Here is a 21,940-nt window from a genome sequence, read left to right as displayed (position 1 = left end):
AACAACAAGCAAGAACAAAAGGATGGCTGAGAAGGGACAGAACTTAGGGGATCATCGAGTATCAGCTGCAAGGTTCAATGTAGGAAACAGAAACCATACTAGGTTTTTCAGGCAAAAAAAGGTTTAATATGGGGAATTACAGACTTGGTGGAAGAGCTGGGAGAGAGGGCTTTACGCTGGTCCTCCGGGGATGACTCTCAGAATGCGGCAGAATCAATCAGCCAGGAGAGCTGCCACCTCTGCCACAATCAGGAAGGTGGGACTTGAGAAGCTGCCACGGGAACTGTTGCCCTTAAGAACACCGTGGCTGCAATACAATGGTCAGAAAGAGGTCAGAAAGCCTAGAAGAGCATGCCACTGCTGCCGCCACCGTGTCTGCCTGCTTGTTGGGAGGTGGTGTCTAGCCACTGCCACCTCCACAACAGACTCTTGACACTCATGAAGCTGGAGACTGGGCATCAGTGGCTCCATGATCTTGCTTTCCAGCAGAAAACAGTCAAAAGCTGTAAGAAACTGGCTTCCACCTCACTTCTGCCTTCTGAACTTTGTGCAAATAAGTCTAATTGGTAATAGCGTAATTGATCCTCATGATCCTAATGGGAAGGGAGTCTGGGAAATGTAGTTTTTAGCTTCCTCAACTCTGCAGCATCAGGAGGCATCCTAGAGAAATGTGGGAACGGATTCACACCACATTCAGCCCAGCCTATACATTCTGGTGATCCATGGCTGCAAAATGAACCATCCCAAACTTAGTGGCTTAAAACCATAGACATTTATTTCACTCAGAAATTTGAAAAGTGGGCAGGGCTTGGTAGGGGCAGCTTTCCTCTGCTCCGTGAAGAGTCAGCTGGGGTTGTTCACTTGGTGGCTTGACATGGGCTCTGCCATGTGAGCAAGCCCACATGGCCACCTGGGAGCCCAGGTGCAGAGGAACCCAAGCCCCAGCTGAGCTCCTGGGCAGCAGCCAGCATCTACTGACCAGCCATGTGAGCCCCCATGGTGAAAGCGGCTCCTCCAGCCACATCTGAGTTGCCCTGGTGACACCGTGGGGAGCAGAGAGGCCCCTGGGAGCCATGCCCAAATCGCAGACTTGTGAGCAAAATAAACGTCTGTTTCTGTTTCCGCTAATAAATTTTGGGGTGGCTTGTTTTGCAGCAAAAGATCACCAGAACGTGCAGGTTGTGCGGAATGTGAAGGGGGTGGGGGGAGGGGAACAGATGGGGCAAGCAACAAGAAACGAAGCAGCCAAGGCCGAGGAGGGGTCATGGTTGACCTAATACAAGTACCCTGCTCCCCGGTACCCCCAACACTCAGACTTACGAGATTCTAATGGTGCTCTGCTACATTTCCATTTCCCCTACTATTCTACCCAGTGTGGTTTGGGCTGCATCTGCTCAGCCAGCAGGCCAAATCTAGGGCTGACTAAAGAGCCCTTTACTCTTATAAGTACTGCTGCCTGGGGGCTCTTTGTCTCTTCCAGAAACTGCCCCTCAGCAATTTGTGATCAAGGCTGAAAGGTTTAGATTTTGAAATTGCAAACTGTCATAAAAAGGCAAGACTGACCTACCGTGGCTCTGAGTTTTACAGACTTCCAAGGTAACTCAGGTGGTTTCCAACTACAGCGTTGTCTCATACCGCGGTGCCAGTTGTGTACTGCACAATTCTAGGGGGCACCATTCACATCATCTCTTGGCATATCTATTACAATAATTTTCTGGCTGATGGCAGCAAAGTGTCTTGAGGTAGGATAGCTTTTTCCAATTTGCAAAAAGGCAATTTCTAGCTAGTGGCAGGAGGCATAGGGAAAAACCTAGTGTCAGATAAATCTTAGGCTAGTGGCAGGGGTAGGAGGGAGAGAAGGAAAGAGTGGGGAAGAGTATTAAGACTTGGGAAGGCCCCTTTGGCCAACCAAAATGGGCACCCGAGAGAGAAGTATGGAGATTTATGGGGTTCAAGGTTCAGCCTCGTGGGGCCAGCAGGGTTACAGAGGAGGCAGGATTAGGACAACAAAGAGAAGCAGACAGAATCAGCCACAGATTTGCCCTGAAAGGTCAAAAATCTAAGGGCTAAACTTAGTAAGTAAATAATGGCCCTTTGTGGAGAGACGAGGATGAAGAGAATGACTGAATATCTAATGAAAACTCTATAGTTCTCGTGGGGGTGGGGAGCAGGGGTGAAGGATGGGGGAAGGAGGAGAGCGAGGAAAAGCAACAGTGACTGACCCGGGAGGGCAGCGTCGAAGTGAAGGGTGGCTGGTTCACCTGTGGAATTCCACCCCACCGCCGACAGCTCTGGTTCTGAAGCCTACATCAGTCACGGACAAACACCATCACTCACCGCAAGAGCACAGCTTTTGAATGTCAACGTGGATTCCATGACGACTTTTCATTTCAGAGATCGTAGGTGGCAAAATCGTTATAGTTGGAACAACGTTCTTCATTTTGCATTTGATTCTGAAACAGAATCCTGGCCAAGCGCAGTTTTTTGTTCTATCTACGCATCTTCCAAGGTCTCCTTCCGCTGCGTGCACGTTTCTTTTGTTCTCGGCTTGCTGTTTTAAGCATGGCAACATTTCCATTTTCCCTACTATTCAAAAACAAGTACTTATTTGAATTAGAGCAGAAAAATACTGACTAGAGGGAAGCCTTGCTTTCCCCTCTCGCACACGGTGAGGTCATGGTTTAGTGATAGCAACGACAATGATTGATGCCTCACACTTTCACATAGAGACCTTCAACCTATCGACAAACAATTTCCGAAATTTGCAGGGGACGGGAGGGAGGTGAAGTGGCTCACACAGGATTGTGCTGATTACAGCCTGATTTCTCCTCCCCTTCCCAATTATCTCACAAATTATGCTTTGGTGAACAGTACTAGAGCGGTTCATATTTTAAATCAAACCAAAGTCCACTGAAGTAGGAAAATTATGCATTTTACATAAATGATGTGGGAAAATTATTATTCAATTTTTAACTGGGTTCTTCCATCACTTTGCTGTGCACAATGTAATATGGTTAATTTACCAGAAAGCATTGTTATTCATTCCCTAATTCTCTAGGCAACTGCTGCCATTTACTTACCATTTCCTTGCTGCTCTCTGGGAATTGACAGACCTTCTGGCTCCAGTTAGGGTGGTTTGGGTTCCAGAAAGATCTCCAGAGGCTCCGCCTCCCTCCTGGTGTCTTCCTGCACTCACCCCTTGGGAGGAGTCTAAAAATGAAAGGATTCACATCCCTGGATTTAGTTTATGAGTGGCTTTAAATAAATCCTTTTGTAAACATACACCAAAAAAAAAAAAAAAAAGATAAAATCTCTTGCTATTTAGTAATATTTCCCCACAGTATTACATGTACGCTTTTCATGAAAAACACTATCTGAATAATACCCATTTCATTCTCTCTTGCTTCCAATTAGCTACTCATTGATTCTTACATAGCAAGCACTTGATAATTAACCAAAGGGAAGAAAATTCCAAAACAAAACGACCAGAACACCTCACAACTGCTAGTGTATGCCTCCCTTCATGAGTTTACATGTTGCACCTGCTCACGACACTTCAAGCAAAATAGTTGAGTAGAGGGGAGGAGAGGAAAAATGCAATGGGCTCGTAAATGGGAGAAAACCCCCACCACTTGTTAGGAAGAGAGGCAGAGAGGAGTCGTTACAAGCCTCTTTCCTGGCAATTCTTTTATTCTCATGCTCTATAAATATAGTTCCAACTACATTCCGGTGGGGACACTGGAGCCAACGACCTGCCTGAAACCTCACTCTCTGCCCTTTTATGGTGTTATCTACCAGCCTCTCCTGTGAGCAGCTCACTAAGAGTAAATGATGTACTGATATACTTTTTAATGTGTGTGTGAGAGAGAGAGAGAGAGAGATTCAGATTTTTCTTGGCTTGGTTTTGGTTTTTTTTCACTTGGATGCATTTGCTGAGCATCTTCTATATTTAAAGCATGAGCTTGCCCCTAACGGGGGTTGGGAATCAGAAAGAAACACATCTAAAGGCAAAAAATAATGGACCTACCATTAAGCAATACATAATCTACTTCTCCATGTCCTTTAAGACTAAGTTCAGGCATCGCCTCCTCCAGCAAGCCTCCCTGCACTCCTCACTTTGGGCCGGATGGCACTCCTCTGCTACCACCTGGCAGAAAGCTTACTGCGTCTGTCTTCTATGGGTGTCCACCCTCACTGGACTGGCTTTCTAGCGCTAAGCACAGGGTCTAGTCCATAATAAGTACTCAACAAATGTTTGGCAAAGGAATGAATGGTAAGTCCTTACACTTATCCACAGTCTTATCTGCCATCATCCCATTGCCTTGAATAGTCTTGGCAAAGGACTTTTTCATCCAAGCTCTGGTTTCTTCCTCCTTGTCCAACGTCTCCATCCTGTCTACTCCCATTTGCTACCATCTTGGACCAGCAGGCTGACCGACCAGACCTTCCCTTTTAGGTGGCTCTGAATGGTTTTTTTTCTTTCCATCATCAAACCCCCTCATCTTCTGTCCCGTTCTCAGTCAGGGGGCTGTTCTTTGCTGAGTGAAAAAAGGGAATTAGATAAGAGACTCCATATTAAAGGGAGTTAATGTTACCTCTCCCAACTACAGTATTTTCATGTTGGCAGTAATATTTTATGGACAACATCTTCACACTGTGATTCTCAAGCAGGGCACAGGAATGACTTCCCAGGTCATGCAGAGGGGTGCCAGTGACACTACAAGCCATCACCTGGTAAACAATGCACAAGCTGAAGGTCTGGGAAAATAATTTTATATGAAGACAAAAAATGGATATTTTAGAGAGAATATCAAGTTATCATAAAATTACAAGGTTAGAGTGAGACCTTGAAGGCCCCAGGTCCCAGAGGGTACAAGTTTATTCCCATTGGTGTTGGGATGAGTCCTGGGGAAAGGTTTGGGAAGCACTAATGATGTTCAGTCCAGGCTATAGACCGGGCCTTCAAAACATATATTGAAGACTGGTGGCTACACATTCACAACGGGCAGGGCTCGTGTCTCGGGCAGCTCACAGCCAATCCCAGTGTGCTCAGTAGCTTCTTGGGTAAGCGTGTCACTCGCAGGTCAACCATTCGCCCCTTGGACAGCATCATCCATCTGACCGTCATCCATCCAACCATCCACCCAACATCCACCATCAGCTTATCATTGCTCTAGGTGCAGGCAGAGCAGTGGTGAACAAGTTAAGCAGTTTCTGTTCTCAAGGAACTCACAATCTGGCAGGGAAAATGCATTAAAAGAAGTCTCTTCTTTTAAAGAATTCTTTAAAATGCATTAAAAGATGTATTCTCAAACACATTATTAGAAGAATAGTAAGTATTCTGGAAAGGAGTATAGTGTTCTGGCTGCTGGGGAAGCAGTGATTTGTCACTGATCACATTCTCCTTAGAATAGTTGCTGCCACACTGGAAAACCACTTATTTTTATTTTCAGTCCTCAAATTAATTTTTAAATAAAGGTATACTATCCCCCACTTCCATGGGATTCTGAATATTTGGCATGTTTAGAAAGAATGAGGTACAATCTAGGAATTTATTATGAAAAATTTCTGGGAATATAGGTATATATAAATTATGAAGTTCTATTTCTCATTTCAAAGATATTGAAGATACTAATTTTTCATTATTTTCTTCTCGGTAGTTGTAATCTGTTTTTGAGAATTAGATAAAATAAACATATATTATTGGTACTTGCTTTAGTAAATCTGTACCTCACAATATCATTTTTAGAATAAATTTATTTGAGCTCTCTTCCCCCCACCAAATTCTTTCCTTCCTCCCTTCCTCCCTTCCATCCTTTTCTCTTTCTCTCTCACCCTCCCTCTTTTTCCTCCCTCCCTCCTTTCCTTTCTTCCTTCTAGCAAATAGTTTGGACAGTCTAATTGAATTCCAACAGTATAATATATAATGGTAAGAAAGCCAACAAAAGTCATCTAACCCCATTAAAATACCTTTCAGGAACAAATTGAACAAACACCATTTTATCCAAATACAACTTGTTAGGAAATGTTTACCCTGTCAAGTGAAGTTCTCTTGTGCCGAGCCATGACAAAAGAACAGATGACATCCCTTATGCCGTGGGCTTCAGTGCAATTCTCTGCGTACTGCTGAAAACCTTCCCTTCTTTCAAGACTCATGGAAGACCATTCCAATTAATATGGTATATACATTCTTAGGGTCCCCTAGGAAATATCAGGTTAAGACTTTGCAGTTCCAATGCTACTAGAAAAATCCTCTGGTGCCAAAATTTAGCCACAGGAGGATTTCTAGCTTTCTCAAGGCAGGTAAACACCCTCTGGCACTTGTCAGGAAATCTTCAGTAGTGTGGCTGTATTTGAGGCATTATGAGCACACTTAACTTTTCTCGTGGATCTGCCTGGTTCCCCATACATCTTTCTTTGCCATGACCAAGGCACTGCCAAATGCATCGTTTGCTTCCACCTACACTCTGATGCTCTCACACGTGGGAGGCCCCACATCCACTACAGTCTCTCCGTGAACCAAGCCATCTCCTAGCCATCAGGTCACCGTGAACCAAGTGGCCTCAGAGGAGAGTGCGAGCCTCAGTGAACACGGGAGAACAGAAAGCATTCTGTCACATTTACAATGTCTGGGCTTTGTCGACTTGTCTTCTTTCGTAGGTTTATTATTTGCTTCTAAGAAGGTAAAAAGAAACAGTTTATTAGGAAGGCTCCCGATGCAGCACAGCAATGCCAGATGCCAGCTCTCCTGCGAGAACAGAGCAAGTACTCATTCACTACAGATCACTACAGACAAAAAGTCTTTCACTGTTGCTTGCCGCTGAGGTGCCTTTCAAGATACTTTTCTTTCTTCACAAGAGAACTTTCTGGTCAATGACTTCAGTTCCCTCACCTCAAGCTTCTACAACTTGTGAGGGAGAGGGGCTTTTGGGGAGGTGCTGGGCCTCCCCGGAGGCGATGTTTCATTTGCCTGGACTTGTCTACTCAGGCATTTCTTGACAGCACATTAGTTTCTTGGGGAAAAAAAAAACTGCAAACATCTCTGATTTCTTTGTATTTATAGCTACTCTTTTACTTTTATTCTGCAACCCTACTCTAAGTGTTCCAGAATAGTCCTGGCACGCTGCATTTCATGAGTGCCTTTGAGTTAAGTCAAGTCCTTGGTTGTGCTTCATATGAGAGAATACACAATGAACTCAACTGATGAATTAAAGGCTACTTTGGTTCAAAGAGATTATGTTTTTTCTTAAAGAATCTCTGTTTAAAACAGGTTGTCATGACATTTTCAGATTTTCTTGAACAACCAAGTCAAAAATATAAACAAAAACCCTCCAGAGAATATTTTCAAATTATCCAACCTAGTGGGATGTGAAGATTAAAAACAGTGATCTTTAAAAATATCTTGGGGCCAGTCTTGTGGCATAGTGGTTAAGTTCATGTGCTCCACTTTGGTGGCCTGGGGTTTTGCATGTTTGTATCTCTGGTGGGGACCTAAACACTGCTTGTCAGGCCATGCTGTGGCAGTGCCCCATATACAAAATAGAGGAAGACTGGCACAGATGTTAGCTCAGGGACAATCTTCCTCAGCAAAGAAAAAAAAAACCTAGAACGTGTTAATAAATTGCCCAGTAATGTGATAATAACTGTAGGTAATAAGAGCTTTGCACCAACAGCAAATCTTACCCAAGCCCCTCATTTTGACAGACAGGACCTGCAAGCAAGAGATGCCAGGTGGCTGCTCGAGGTCCCACAGCTGAATGAGAGCAGAGCCAGGCCTGGACAGTTAGCTGTTCTATGCACTGGCCCTTTGACCACACCAGGCTGTTTTCTGCTCAGCAACTTCATTACAGAGGTGGAGGGACACAGGGCAATATATACACTGACTCCAGGACAAGAAAGATTCTTCTTGTAATTGTCTCTTTCTCCTACAAGTGGGACACAGAAAATTCCAGTTAGAGAAAATTTCTGATAAATTAAAATGTTTAGGTATGCCTCATCTTGCTTTAACAGTCCTCTGAATTAGCTAGACAATAGCCTAGCTTTTCTGAGGGTAAAACAAAAAACCGCTCCAGGTGTTCTGAACATTTCTGTCATCTGGAAATCACTGCACAACGGTGAAACCCACCACATGACTCCTGACAACCTGGTGTGGGGACAGATACGTCACTAGAGTACCTTCCATGATTTGATTTAAACAAATGAACAAAAAAAAAAATTCAAATGTAAAATGCTCTCTTTTTAATTACTAAATTAAGAAAGTTAAACAATTTAAAAATGTAAACTCACAAATAAATCATAACAAAAAAGGAATTAAGACTTCAGAGTTGCTACTCAGTATTAAAAACCCAATAGAAATAGGCTTTTTGATTTGTTGTTAAACAGACGTAATTCAAGCTTGGTACAAACAGTAACTAAAAATGTAATAATTTTTTTTTTTTTTGTGCATCCCCGTGAAATGTAAAGTAGTGCATAGTTATTCCACTGGAGAACTCTTGGACATAGAGAAAGTCATCTCATTAGCAGTACAGGACATTTAAAACACTTATCTTACAATGGGAAATGTACAACCCCCACCCTCACCATCCCCATAAGTTTTAGTTGTATGAGAATTCAGCAGGTTGCCACGACTACAATGCTATGGGTTTTAGACCATTTAAATGTGGTTACAATGTTTATTAAATTAAAAAAAAGTCTGAAACACTTCAGCATTCGTATTTTTATACAAGAAGTTTGTGTGGTATCCGTTTTCCAGTTCCCCCGGTGGTACTGGCCGTTTGCTTGCTTAAATATGCTCAACTCTTAAGTTTCAAGAACAAATCGCAGTTTAAGTTGAAGCAAATACTGGAAACAGAACTTGGGAAGTCAGCGTGGGGGCTGCTGAAGAGTCAAAGGAACAGCCACCAGAGGTGCAGTCATGAACCAAAAAGTGCAATCCAAATCAAAAAGAAAAAAAGAAAGAAAGACTCATGCTTTGCAAAAGCCAAAAAGGAGGCCACTGGTTTTCAGAATGACACCAGTGCTTTTATGCTGATTTTGCCGGAAAATCTTCACTCCGGGTCCCGAAGCTTTGTGGCCCAGCTTGGCCACGGTCTCCACGTTAGCACAGGTGTGTGTACAGGGTGTGTGTACAGGGATGGATATATTATACATATTCATATTTACAAAAAAGAAAAAAACGAACACCTGTCCTGATTGGTTTTTGTTAAAACATGAAAAAAAATTTTATTGTTTTAGACAAAGAGGCCACTTTTGGAAAATAATACTTTTTTTTTTTAGTTGAATCAGGTGAAGACAGAGTTAAAATCACATAGGATTTGCATTTTAAAAAAAGGAAAGCACGAGGAGGATCGTTGGCACTGGAGTAACTATTTACACTGAACAGAGGTTTGGCCTTTTACATAACATCGATACAATGCATTTTCCAAAGTCTGAGAAATAACAAGATTCTGTCTCGTATGCTTCACAGAGGAGGTTCGGATTTGGGGACAAGTGTCATTAATGAGGGCCATGGAAGTTCGTCAGCTTCAGAGTCACATGCAATCTGATCCTGGACGGTTCTGGCTGCTCTGCTTGAAGCAGCTGGCTACGGAATTGGAAGCTAATGGGGAGGGGGCGGGGAAGCCTCCTGGACGAGGCCTCTCTCTGCAGACCCGGGTCTTACAGGTTTTCACCAGGCTGGTACTGGGGCTCTGTCGCCGTGAAGTAGTCCTCCAGGAAGCCCTGCAGGTACTCGAAAGTGGGCCGCTCTTCGGGGTCCTTTTTCCAGCAGTGGATCATGAGCTCGTGGAGAGAGATGGGGCAGTCCTGCGGACAGGGCATCCTGTAGCCGCGCTCCACCTGCTCCAGCACCTCCCGGTTGTTCATGCCTGCAGAGACAAGGGAGGTGAGAGCGGGCCCCTCTGGCTGCGGGCCGCGACCCCTGGCCCTGGGCCTCCCCCCACCCCTTGGCTTCTGCTTTGAGCCTGCATGGGGTTAAAACATGCTGAGGGCCCCCATCTCATGCAGAGTGGAAGCTTACCTTACATGGGACACCCCATCACTCAGAAATATAAAAGAAATGTGCTACTGATACACGGAAAAGTGCAGACAACGACTCTCAAAAGTGTTACAACTGACAGAAGCCAGATGCAAAAGGCAACGTACAGTATGATTTCATTTATACGAAGTTCTAGAAAAGGCAAAACTACAGTGATAGAAAGCAGATCACTGGTTGCCAGGGGTGAGGGAGGGGAATGCCTGCAGGGGCCGCAGGGGCCGCGAGGGTGGTGGAAAAGCTGTGTGAGGGTCCGCAAACTCTGCCCGTCCGAGCCAGAGGGAAGATGTCTTAGGTTTTGCGGGTCGCACCCATCTCTGTCGCACATTCTTCATGTTTTTCTTTACAATCCTTTAAAAATGTACAAAACAAGGACAGGATGGGGGCTGGGTTTGGTCCACAGGCCGCAGTCTGCCAACCCTTGGCCTACATCCTGTATGTGGTGGTGTGACTCTTTATGTTTGCTAAAACTCACTGAATTCTTAAAATTGTTGAATCCTATTGTATGTAAATTACACTTCAATTAAGCTGACAAAAAAATATGAATGAAGCAGACAAAAAAAAATCCATGGAATGAAAAACACTGTCCCTTGTTTATAGTGTCGATAAGCTCCACTGATAAACTTCATAAATTAGCTGTCTTTGTGCCTGGGCAAGCTCTTGGTGCCCCACCATCTGAGATCTGTCATCATGCCACCACGGCTGGGCACCATCCAGCCCAGTGACCCCGAGGTGCCCTGAGGTTTGGTGACTTTGATGGGGAGACAGGGTGTCTCCAGGGCCTGTGTTTACTGATGCTGTAGGACAGGCCATCTATCATTTGAGACCTTTGTGACCCTCTGGGGGAGCTGCCTCACGTCGGAACATCGGGCTGTATGGCACTAACAGGAGACATTTGGGGAGATTGCTAACCCTGGAGAGAAGGCAGCCTGCTTGCATGTTGGCCTTCTTGACAGAACAGGAAATACCACACTTGGGGTGAGGCGAAGGCCCTGACCCCTTTCCCAATCACTGCCAGGCACTATTCTCCAGTTTCCCTTCTTTTTTGTGCCATATCATGTTCTGCTATCACCTGCCAAGCCCTTGTACGTTTTGGCTGCTTCTTGGCTGCAAGCCTATAATCTGGAATCCTCCCCAACTGCTGACCCAGTTAATTTATGCGAGCAAGAATGTGGGCTCAAGCCTTACAGAAGCCTAGATTTCCTCCCCTCTCCCTCAGGAACATCTCCAGCAGGAGAACTCAGCAGGCGCATGCAGCAGCTCCCTTTACTTCTGGAGGAGGTGGCAACCAGCTCTCTAGGACCCTGTAAGCCTGGCCAGAGGAGCTGGGCTCAGAGCACAACCCTGTCACCCTGGGGAGGGGACACTCAGACTTTGGGATCTATTGGCAGTTCTCTCCGTTTTGTGGTTAATTTCGGAGCTGGGTTTGTCCTGGCTCTTTAGCTGTCAACCATGGTCCTGTCATTCACGTGCTGGTCCAAACCCTTTGGGGATGCTTTCTTAATCTCTGCCACTATAATCTCTTATTTTTTATTAAATTTTTTTTTAAGGAAAATTAGCCCTGAGCTAACATCTGCTGCCAATCCTCCTCTTTTTGCTGAGGAAGACTGGCCCTGAGCTAACATCCACGCCCATCTTCCTCTACTTTATAAGTGGGACGCCTACCACAGCATGGCTTTTGCCAAGCAGTGCCATGTCCGCACCTGGGATCCGAACTGGTGAACCCCAGGCCACTGAGGTGGAACATGCGCACTTAACCGCTGCACTACCAGGCTGGCCCAACCACTAAAATTTCTTGAGGTGATGAAATCCATATATTATTCCTGCTGGGTTGAAGTAGGCCTTCAGTTTAGTTATTCTAACATAACCTCACTCACATTTTGGGGGGGGGGAATCCGTCTTTTAGGGAGAGGGGTTTGGTGAATGAGTCTGGGTCCCCTGCCTCCACGCCAGGCCTGATCTTACAGGTACCTCTCCAGTTTGGTGTTTAGATAGCTCTATGGCGAATTACCTTAAATCCTCCTCCAACTGCTGAAAACTTGCTTTAAAAACTTGGGATGGGGCGAGGAGCTGGAGGCAAGGGATGGAACCTGGGGCTGCCAGGGGAATGTGCTGCAGTGCTCTGGACTAATGGTGAGTGACAGAGGCCAGCAATGCCTTATCCACAGTTCCCAAACCCAGGACACTCTAGACACCAGTTCTGGTAACTCACTTGGCAGCAAAACTGATCTGAACTCACCTTGCTTGGCCATAAAACCTGACGTGGGTGTGAGGTTATTTATTGTTTTTATTTATTCCTGCATATTGCTGCAAAATTAAGAACGTATTTGAATAGAGAGTGCCGCTCCAGGCTCTCCTAGGGTGTTATGGTCTATGCACTGCATGGACTTCCTAAAAAAAAAAAAGGTCTGATTCTGGATGCACATCGAGTCCCAAGGGTTTTGGCTGGGAGGCCCCAGCATGAGTGACAGCAGCCACCACACTCCAGCCTGCCCAGAAAGGTTAGGCAAGGAACATAGTCACACAGCAGGACCGGCCTTCTCCAAAGCGCGTTTACTTTGTATTTTAGTATTGTCCTTGGGTTCATAATACTCACAAGCCACATGGCCTGAATCTGCACAAATCCCCCTGGCCCTGGCCCTACCCCTGCCAGGAGCCTACAGGAACTGGGGGAAAGCCAGGCAGAAGGTCTGAAGCTCAGAAGGTCTGACAGGCCCTTCTGGAGCCTATAACCCCCCGAAAATACCTTCTAATGCTTTATTCTGGTACTGAGACTCTGCCCAAAATGGCACCGCAGAGTTTAATTAATCATTCTCCCCTTGCCTGGCAGAGCTTATGTCAATAAAGGTTTCATTTCATTAAAAAACAAACTGCTCAAATGGAAAGATTTCACGTGTCTTTTTAAAACTCTTAACTCATTCTCGTTAATGGAAAGTTTTATTGGCCACTTGGGTCAAGCCTATTTTTCCAGGGCTGTGCCCAAGCCTCGGACGCAGCGGATACAGAGACTTGACCCTCAGCATGTAGCATCTCCCGAGGCTTCCTGGGCTGTGTGGCCAACGGAGGGAGCTGTGACTGGGCCCACGCAGGGCAGACCGCCGGCAAGTCTACACCGCCAGCTCACGGGCCCTCTCCTTCTCACTCTCCACCTCCTGCCTGCCCCCCCTGCCCCCTCCTCCTCTGCTTCCTCTTCTCACGCCTCCTTCTCCCCAGGCCTTTCAAAGTACGAGGAGCATACATAACTAATTCCACGCACCGGGCCAAGTAGAAACATATCAGTTCAGCTTTGCCAGAAAAGTGGGCTAGAAGACAATGCACTTGGCCGACAAGAGCAATCTGAATGGGATTAGCTCTTTCCCACCCATCCATGAGCCAGAATCCACATGGGCTGACCTGAGGACCGGCACTTCACAGCGGACCTCCCCACCAACAGCTGCTCATCAAGAGAGGCCCGCTTAGGAAGGCTTAGGCTAGTTTTTATTTTACAAACAACAGGTAAATTAAGTGGATTGTGTTCATAGTTTAAAAATAGTATTCTCAGCTCTAAGAACTTTGAAAATCATATTTATTTCAAGAATTCGTTTATTAGCAAAATGTGTTTTACTCTGTATACTACTATAAAGAAGGGCCTAAATATTTTTTCTTTTTAGATGGTTTCGCATTTTTGTTACAAAGAAAACTGTTATTTCCTCTCTTTTAGCCACTTTTCCTAAGATAGTGGCTTGATCTGACACCTGGGAGGTGAAGGACAGGGACCAAGGAAGGGAATACATATGAGCCTGAGTGCCAGGGCGGACAGAAGGGCGTCTTGAGGGACACAGGGACCAGAAGAGAAGAATCTTTTTTTTTTTAAGATTGGCACCTGAGCTAATATCTGTTGCCAATCTTTTTTTTCCTCCCTCCTTTTCTCCCCAAAGCCCCCCGGTACATAGTTGTGTGTCCTTCTAGTTGTGGCATGTGGGACACCGCCTCAGCATGGCCTGACGAGCAGTGCCATGTCCACACCCAGGGTCCAAACCGGCGAAACCCTGGGCCACTGCAGCGGAGCACGCAAACTTAACCATTTGGCCACTGGGCCAGCCCCAAGAAGAATCTTTTTATCGTACTCCCAATTGAGGAAACGGACAGGGAAGGAGCGTGCTTGGGAATATTTTTCCTTTTTCAGTGGGGAGAAGGGGAGGAGAGAAACAGGAGACAGAAACTTTAAAACACAGCGTATGGGCACGTTTTAGGGAAAGGCCGTCATCGAGAGTTTGGGCCTCCAGGTTTCTTGGGGGGAGCTACAACAGAGCCCATTTCCCAACAGGAGGCATGGTCTCCGCCAGCCAGTGGGGTGGCTGTGGGAAGTGCCATGTTCACAGAGTGTGCCCAGGCGTGTCCCCTGGTTCCCAACCTCCACATCCGAGAAGGGGTGCAGGGCTGGGCAGCCGGCAAGCACAGACACACTGCCCAGTTTTACTCCACCTCTGTCCTCTGCCCCCCACCGTGGCAGCACCTGAGCCTCCTGCTCTCCCACTGGAGTCAGTGCGGAAAACGGGCCACTTGCAGGGGCCCCTCTCACAGGGCACAGCTCAGTGGTACTCAGGTCACAGACAACCTGTGGAGCCTGTGGCGTGGGGGTTTCCTTTCAAATTCCCCTTCCCTACATCGTCCACGGGGGCCTCCTGTCATCAGGGACTTCAGGCTTTCAAATACGGTCAGTGAGAGCATCATTTCCAGTCGGCCTGCCCAAAGCACTACAGAGATTCCCCGGCCAAATGGACTGTACTTGCTTCCTGCCATTACGACTGTATTACCCTTTCTAAATCATTTTGCTGGCTTCCTCTTGGTTTCTGAATTAAGGTCAACTTTCCAACTCTCATTTTCCAACCCTTCCTCTGTGCAGCTGCCAACACTGTCATTTTCACGTGCGTGTGTTTTCTTTCTCTTCTCTCTTTTTTGTTTTTTCTCCTCCTTTTCTTTTAAACTCTCCCATTCCTCTCGGTTGAGCTACATATTATATCGGTAGTGCCTCCCCTCTTTTCTTTTAGATTCATTAGGGAAGAAGAAAATCCATTTTTGTTGGCAGAGCCACCCTTACTATTCCTGACTTCGCATGTCTCCCTGTGTCTCTCAGCAGGTGACTTGACTTCCCCCGGCCTCAGTTTCTCCATTTGTCACAAAATATCTCAATAGTCACTGTGCTTTTATCTGTTTGAAAAAAAAATGTCTGCTACGAAAGAAGGGCGTTTGCTTTCTGGCTTTCCATTCGTGCAGCTTCCTAGCATGGATCCCAGAGGGCCAGCTCTGCACAGTTGGGGATTTGAGCTCTTCTCTGTTCCAGTTTGCATCTGGATTTGATTAAGGATTGCAAGAACCTGGATTTTTTTGTGCCATCTGAATAATTACGTACTTTAACAATGGGAATGACATTCGGGTTATCAGACATCCAGATTCCTTTTGCACACTAAACTTTCCATTCAAAGGAAATTATCCTGCGTTGGGCATAAGGCCTCTGTCAGAGGCTCCCCCTTGCTTTTCTGCATAAACCCCGTAAAAAGGCCTTTCTGCTTACTGTGTGTCGAGCAGTGCCATGCTCGTGACAGGAGGTAGGAGGGCTAAGGTAACGGTGCTTGCCCAGAGACACGTGTGCTTTCAGATCGTCATGTGCTCCAGTTATCTGACTGGGCAGCAACCAGGATGCTTAAGTTAGGTTTTGGTAAAGGATCAAAGCACAAGTTTTGGGCAGAAAGATGCTGATCAAAGAACAGAGATGAAAGTAAAGCAGTGACCTTGAGAAGGCACAATAATGACTGGGTTTGTTTCTCTTTCCCCATATTACCAGATAACCTCAGGGCAGCTGTTTTTATTAAACCCACTGTATTAATACAGACAGAACGACAGCTACTCAGGTACCATAACACACAAAGCTTATTTAAAGTTGATAATACAGTATCATAAAGAACTCCTTTGTCCCAGAAAAGGAGAAGGGAAAAAGAGGGTGAGGGTGCAAGGGAGAAAGGCCATGGAGGTGCGCGGCTGACGAGGAAGAGCAGCGGACGAGGACTAAGCAGAGGAAGGTCCCTCTCGGGCAGTACTCTTGACTTGCATTCTCCTCCTGTCCTCTCACCAGCCACACTGGCCAAGAGAAACCTTGTAGGGGGAGGTGACAACATGACTCCTGGGCACTCCAGGCAGGATTCCCTCTCTGAAGAGAATGCCTTCAGCTGGAAGGAAAAGCCCCAGGGACGGTGGATGGGGGCAGGGAGGGCAGAGGACAGAGCACCCTTAGCTAAGATCAGAGGTCTCATCCTGCTTCCCGTTCTCCTGGCTGGACTGTCTAACCTCTTCCTAACCCAAGAAAAATCTGGTCCTCTCAGTATGCTGGGCACAGCAGGGATAGTGTGCAGGCGACAATGACGGCCTGTTGAACACAGAGGAATAGGTGTCCATGGTTCAGGGCTCTAAGGCATCTGAGTGGGGCAGAGGGAGGGTGGGGTGGGACTTCTGATTCTTTAAGGAAGATGCTATAGTTTCACTAATTTCCCTTGCCTCTTCAAGTCATGATCAGGTGCCTGATGCATTCACGAAAGTCAGTCAGCTGTCACTTGCTAAAAGATTTGAAAGTGCTTCAAATGCATGGATAAATGTGACGTGCTTAAGAGAACGCTGCTGCTTTGCCAGATCCTGCCAAATTCCCAAAGCAGGTGTTCAGTTGGGCGCCAGGGCACAGAATGGCCGGGACATTCTGCATCGAATGGGGCTGGAACATGGAGCTTGAACTGACCATAGGGTCAACTTCCCAGAACAACTTGGAGGACAGAGGATACCTTGTGGTTGGGAAAATATTCGCTCTATTTACGTGTGGAGATGACGGAATAGAGTTGAAAGGCTTTGCACGCTATGGGCCAAATTAAAATATCTTGTTTCAAAAACCTCATAGGCATAATCTTTTCTTTTTTTTTTCCTGTGCTATCCACCCATCATCTGCTTACACTTACCGAGAGTTTACTATGGGGGGACACTGTGCTGGACAAGGGGAATACATAAAGGAGCTCCCTTCTCCTCGAAGAGTTCAGAGCTACTGGAAAAGAGAGACACAAAGACAAGGGCTTCAAGAGGTGTCATGGAAGCAACAGCAGAGGCGACCCATTTGGGCTCGACATGGAGAAGGCTATAGAAAGGAGGGGATGTCTGGGCGGGACGTTGAAGGATTCTGAGGCAGACAGTGGAGCTGAGAAGAGAGACTTGCATGTTCCAGAGAGAGATGTCTTGGTGAGAAGGGTGGGGGAGAGAGAGAAATCATGTCAGATCATGTCACCTATGCAAAGCCCCTCAGGGACTCCCCATCTCACTACGAGTAAAGGCAAAAGCTATAACTACAGAGGTCCTCTCTGATCTTCCCTGGGGCCACTCCGACCCCCTGCTTCCTCTGCTCCAGCCACACTGGCTTCCTTGCAGTTCTTCAGCATTTGGGCTCCAGTTTGCTCTGAAGGAAGGCTCCTCCCCCACATATGGACCTGGCTTAGCCTGGCTTCCTTCAGGTCCTACTCAGATGTTACCTTCCTGGTGAGGGCCTCCCTGGCCATGCTCTCCTCACACCTTCTATCTCCTTGCTCATTTTATTTTTCTCCCTACCTGTTACCACCAGCCCAACACTGAATCTATTTTGCTTATTTATCTTTCTTTATCGTCTCTCTCTTCCAAGAGGAGTAAAAGTTCACAAGGGCAAGATTTTTTGTCTGTTGGTTCACTGCTGTACTCCTGGTGACAGCACAGTCCCTGGCATACAGCAGGTGCTCAATAAATATTTGTGGAAAGACTGGAAGGAAAGAGTTATGAAGCACTGTGCAAAACTAAGGCTTCTGGAGTTTATCTGGAAGACAAGGGGAAGCCATGGACATTTTTAACTTGGACAGTAAGATAACTGGGTCTGTGTTTTCTAGGATAATAACTCTGGTGGTGACAATGATAGAATGGTGGTGGTGGTGGGGACTGGAAGCAGGACGTCCCATGAAGAGGTCATTGCACAAGTGGATGACAGTCTGACATGGGGCAGTGGCAGGGGAGGCAAAGGGGAAAAGAAGGATTTGAAGGGGCAATGATAGTTTAAAATGCGCAGCTCTGGTTTTATGCATCAACTCCAGAAAACTGCTTTTAAGTGTTTTCATTTCTCATGTACAACAATCCATCAGTTCGAAATCAGTTCTAATCTTGGTGCAAAGGATGCTTCTGAACCTTGGCTTACAGAAAAGCAAGCTAGACTGCAACGCTGAGAAGGCATGCGGGTCAGGCTGCTCCTACGGAACCTGTGAAAGGGAGCTGATCTCTGGAAGCAGGTCTGTCTCTGTCACACATCCTGGAGGCAACCTTTTTGTCTGGTCGGGTGAGGCGACTCCTCTCCGCTATCTCCCTGTTCATCTCAGTGTGACATTTCAGTATGTTTTCTTTGGCTTCAAGGCCCTCATTCAATCTGAGATTGTCTTTCTTCCCCTTCTTTTACAAGACTTGCTAACTAACCACCAGTGCAATGTTTTACTGTCTCCTCGGGCCCTTTGCCCTTCGTTTGGTCACCCCTCACATACTCCCTTCTAAGCTTTTTCTCTGGTTTTTACTTCCGGACCTTCTTTCGCGGTGGGCAAACAGCTTGGAAAGCTTTCCTAAAGCCCAGCTATAAGTCACCTTGCCCTCCTTCGACCTCCATCCTCACCTGCCAGTCAAAGCACCTTCCCCGTGTGTGAAGGCAACAGAAGGCCATGCTCAGGAATGAAAGAACTCAGAAAAATGTGCCACCACCTACCGTTCTTGAAAACATAATTCCTTGAAAATACACTCTGGCCAGCTGAGAAGTTCCTACAACCAGATGTCAGAATGGAAGTCCTGATGAACAGGGACGGGGCGTCTGTCCCGGGGTACCACGAAGGCACGAGGACTCCATGCGGCAGAGACCTCTGCACACACTGACTGATGTGGCCACACCACAAACATCAAGGATGCAGACAGGAAGGTCCCGCCTTTCACAGGGACTTCTGAATGAAGCCTAATGAAACCACCTCTTCTGTTATCCTTCATTAAGGTAATAATCCTATAATTGGAATCTCTCTGTAGAAGCTTCTCCCTCAAGAAGAGTACACTGTGAGATTCAGAAGTTCAATTAAATATGATTATAGCTGTCTTTAAAAACAAAAACAAGAAGCAGTCACAGCTAGGAACAGGCCTGGAAACAATTTTCTGTGGCTTTCTGTGGGTGAGGAGCATTTCATGTCACTCCCCCGTGGACACAACTCCCTGGCCACCACTCCAACCAGCCAGGCCACAGGGGCTCCCCGTGGCAGTGCGCCAGGCCCCTCACGATGGGCTGTGGCCAGCTTCTCCAGCTGCATCTCCAGGAACCTCGCCTCGCAGCCCTCCTCTCCTCAGACTCACTATCCTGTAGCTCTTTGAACTGGCGCCATCCTCCCAGGCCTTGGTGCCTTCCCATATGCCCATCCATGTCTGGGACCCTCTGCCCTCTTCCTCAGCTCAAGGTGGAAACCCTACTTGCCTTCTTCTCCGTGAAGATTTCCAGGTACAGCACGCTCTCTCTGCCACCCGCATAGAATTAGGGTGGTCATCAAAGCCGCCCGCACATCAGCAGTTGCTCACAGAACGAAACTAAGCCTAATCAAGTGGACTGAGTTCTCATGCCAAACGCCCTTGACATCCTCCCAGGATTCTGGGGGCAAGGCCCCTCTCAGCACCTGTTGTATGTAGATACCTGGATCAGACGCCCCTGACCCCATTACCAGAATTAAGACTTGGGGCCCACAGTGGGTAAATCCAAGTATTCCATCCGTTGAGGGTGATTTCCTCCAATAGTAAATAAATAACAAAAAGGCCGATTTCTTCCTGGACTTGATGCATATTTTATTTGACTGTAAGCTCCATGAGTGCAGGGACTAAATCTATTTCTTTGCTCACTGTTCTATCCCCAGCACCTGAGACAGTGCCTAGCTCGAGGAAGGGTCTAATCAATGTCTGCTGAGAGGACGACTGTCTTATCTGAACTCACTTCTCAGGTAGAGCAAAAAGCCTGGCACAGTTCCCACTTACCCATGCCATGCCCAATGAATGAATCCTAGTCCGAGTCGTAAAATGAGGCCATTTTCTTTATGAGAAAACCAAACTTGGGAAAGCCCTTCCGTCAGCAACACACACCTGCCTTCCTTCTCCCAGCCCCCCCCCCCCCCGCTTTGTCTCGGCTTCTGTGTGCAACCCTGGGACATAAAAAGCGGCTTTGTGTTACTGCTGGAAGGAAGGGCTTCACAGGAACGCCAAACGGTATTAACCTTTTCTCCCCAAGAGCATTTAACACACCAGGTGACTGTAAACTTGGGCGGCTCGGGAAGGAATTAGTGCAAAATTCAGACAATAAAGAGAGAGGGGCCTTCACATCTTCAAAATCCAGAGACCTGCACATGTCCCCCTGGAGAAGCACCTCAGGGACGCCCACGCCGGGCTCCAGGTCCCTCCAGGGCAGCCCTTTCCTCTGGGCTGGCTGGCTTTTCCCGGAGTGTCTGCCCACTGGCACATGCTGGGAGCAGCAGCGGCCGTGGCATCAATAAAGCTGACTTCCTCCCGCGTCTCTAAATGCTCAGGGCCGGAGCTTCAGAGACGGGACATTTGTCAATTCTGCCTCTGTGCCAACCTGGCTCTCCTAGGAGTCTCGAGGCTACACCGATCCAGAAAGAGATCCTCTTTACTTCTCTGCATTCTCTGAAGATGACCAGAAACAGTCATACAAAATGAACAAAGGGATTACCAATTAATCTGCCCTCGCTGGCTCCTGTGACTGCAAAGATACGATTACAAAGCCAGGATTTGCAAGAGACCTCAATTCCTCATTAATCTCTACTATCGTTTCTATCGCTGCTTTTTTTAAGCTCCTTTCTTAGGCAGGGAATGAGAGGGAGCAATGTTCTTTCTTCTCTCAGTAGTAACTGAAAAATATGTCCTTAACATTTCAGAAAGTGGACTGTCCCTGCGCTATAACCACTAAAGCATGGAGGTGAAATGGCCTGAGTGTACTTTATGCTATCATCTATCTAAAGGAATGAATTTAAGCGTGGAGAACCAAAACCCGTGGTTTCTTTGGAGAGCATGAATCTGATAATCCAGAAAAACTCCGGGGCCTAAGAATCTCCAAGTTCTTTGCATTCTACTTGCTGCTGTAGAGCATATTTCCACCGTTCAGAAGTGGGCAGTGAGCAGCCTCTGAACTGTGGTCCCCATGAGCCTCCGCTCTCCGGCCATCTGGAGCTGGGGCCCGCAGAGGAAACAGGTCCCGGCATCTTTCTGCCAGGTCCACTCCATGGGTCAGTGCTACAGAGTAATCAAAAAGCACTGGGGGCTTTTCTCCTCTTTCCCAGAAGTGTCTGCCAGCTCCATTTGGCTGGAGGTTCTGCCACAGACACACATTCCTCCTGAGAGAGCAGAGACTCTACGAGCTGGGGTGGACTGAAGTGTCCGTACCAGCTGCTAATGACATTAATCCTGGCACATAATGCACGGTGGCTGTTTGTCGACATACCACAGTGGCTCCCAGTTCTGCTTTTCTCTGGCTCTCCTAAATACCTGTTCACATCCTTCAAACTCGGGCTTGGTAGAAAGCTGAGGATGGGGCTTAGAAGGCAAACGGGGTGAGGTTCCCCCAAGTGGTGCTGGAAAAGCATGCCATCGGAGGCGCACTCCTGCTGGGCCCTGCTCTTACCTGGATATGGCACTCTCCCTTTGGTGACCAGCTCTGTGAGTAAGATTCCAAAAGACCACACGTCAGACTTGATTGTGAACCTCCCGTACAGGGCTGCTTCAGGGGCCGTCCACTTAATGGGGAACTTTGCACCTGCAGGAAGAACAGCTGGTTACTGGACAGACAGAGCGCATTGCGCT

General features: G+C 47.0%; 1 protein-coding gene across 4 annotated transcripts in view; it reads right to left on the bottom strand.

Moving 5' to 3' along the window:
* Nucleotides 1-9,192: 9,192 nt before the first annotated feature.
* Nucleotides 9,193-21,940, bottom strand: part of FYN (FYN proto-oncogene, Src family tyrosine kinase) — a 204,764-nt gene continuing 192,016 nt past the window's right edge. For all 4 annotated transcript variants that reach the window (XM_046675113.1, XM_046675110.1, XM_046675112.1 and 1 more), the window contains 2 exons: nucleotides 21,762-21,893; nucleotides 9,193-9,866 (listed from right to left, as the gene is read on the bottom strand). In XM_046675113.1, the coding sequence (XP_046531069.1) occupies nucleotides 9,658-9,866; nucleotides 21,762-21,893 (341 nt within the window). In that variant the 3' untranslated portion in view covers nucleotides 9,193-9,657. The remainder of the gene's footprint in view (nucleotides 9,867-21,761; nucleotides 21,894-21,940) is intronic.

The sequence above is a fragment of the Equus quagga genome, chromosome 11 (assembly GCF_021613505.1).
Source record: "Equus quagga isolate Etosha38 chromosome 11, UCLA_HA_Equagga_1.0, whole genome shotgun sequence".
Lineage (NCBI taxonomy): Eukaryota > Metazoa > Chordata > Mammalia > Perissodactyla > Equidae > Equus > Equus quagga.
The sequence above is the reverse complement of the archived record's forward strand: the minus strand, read 5'-3'. Positions and strand labels throughout refer to the sequence as shown.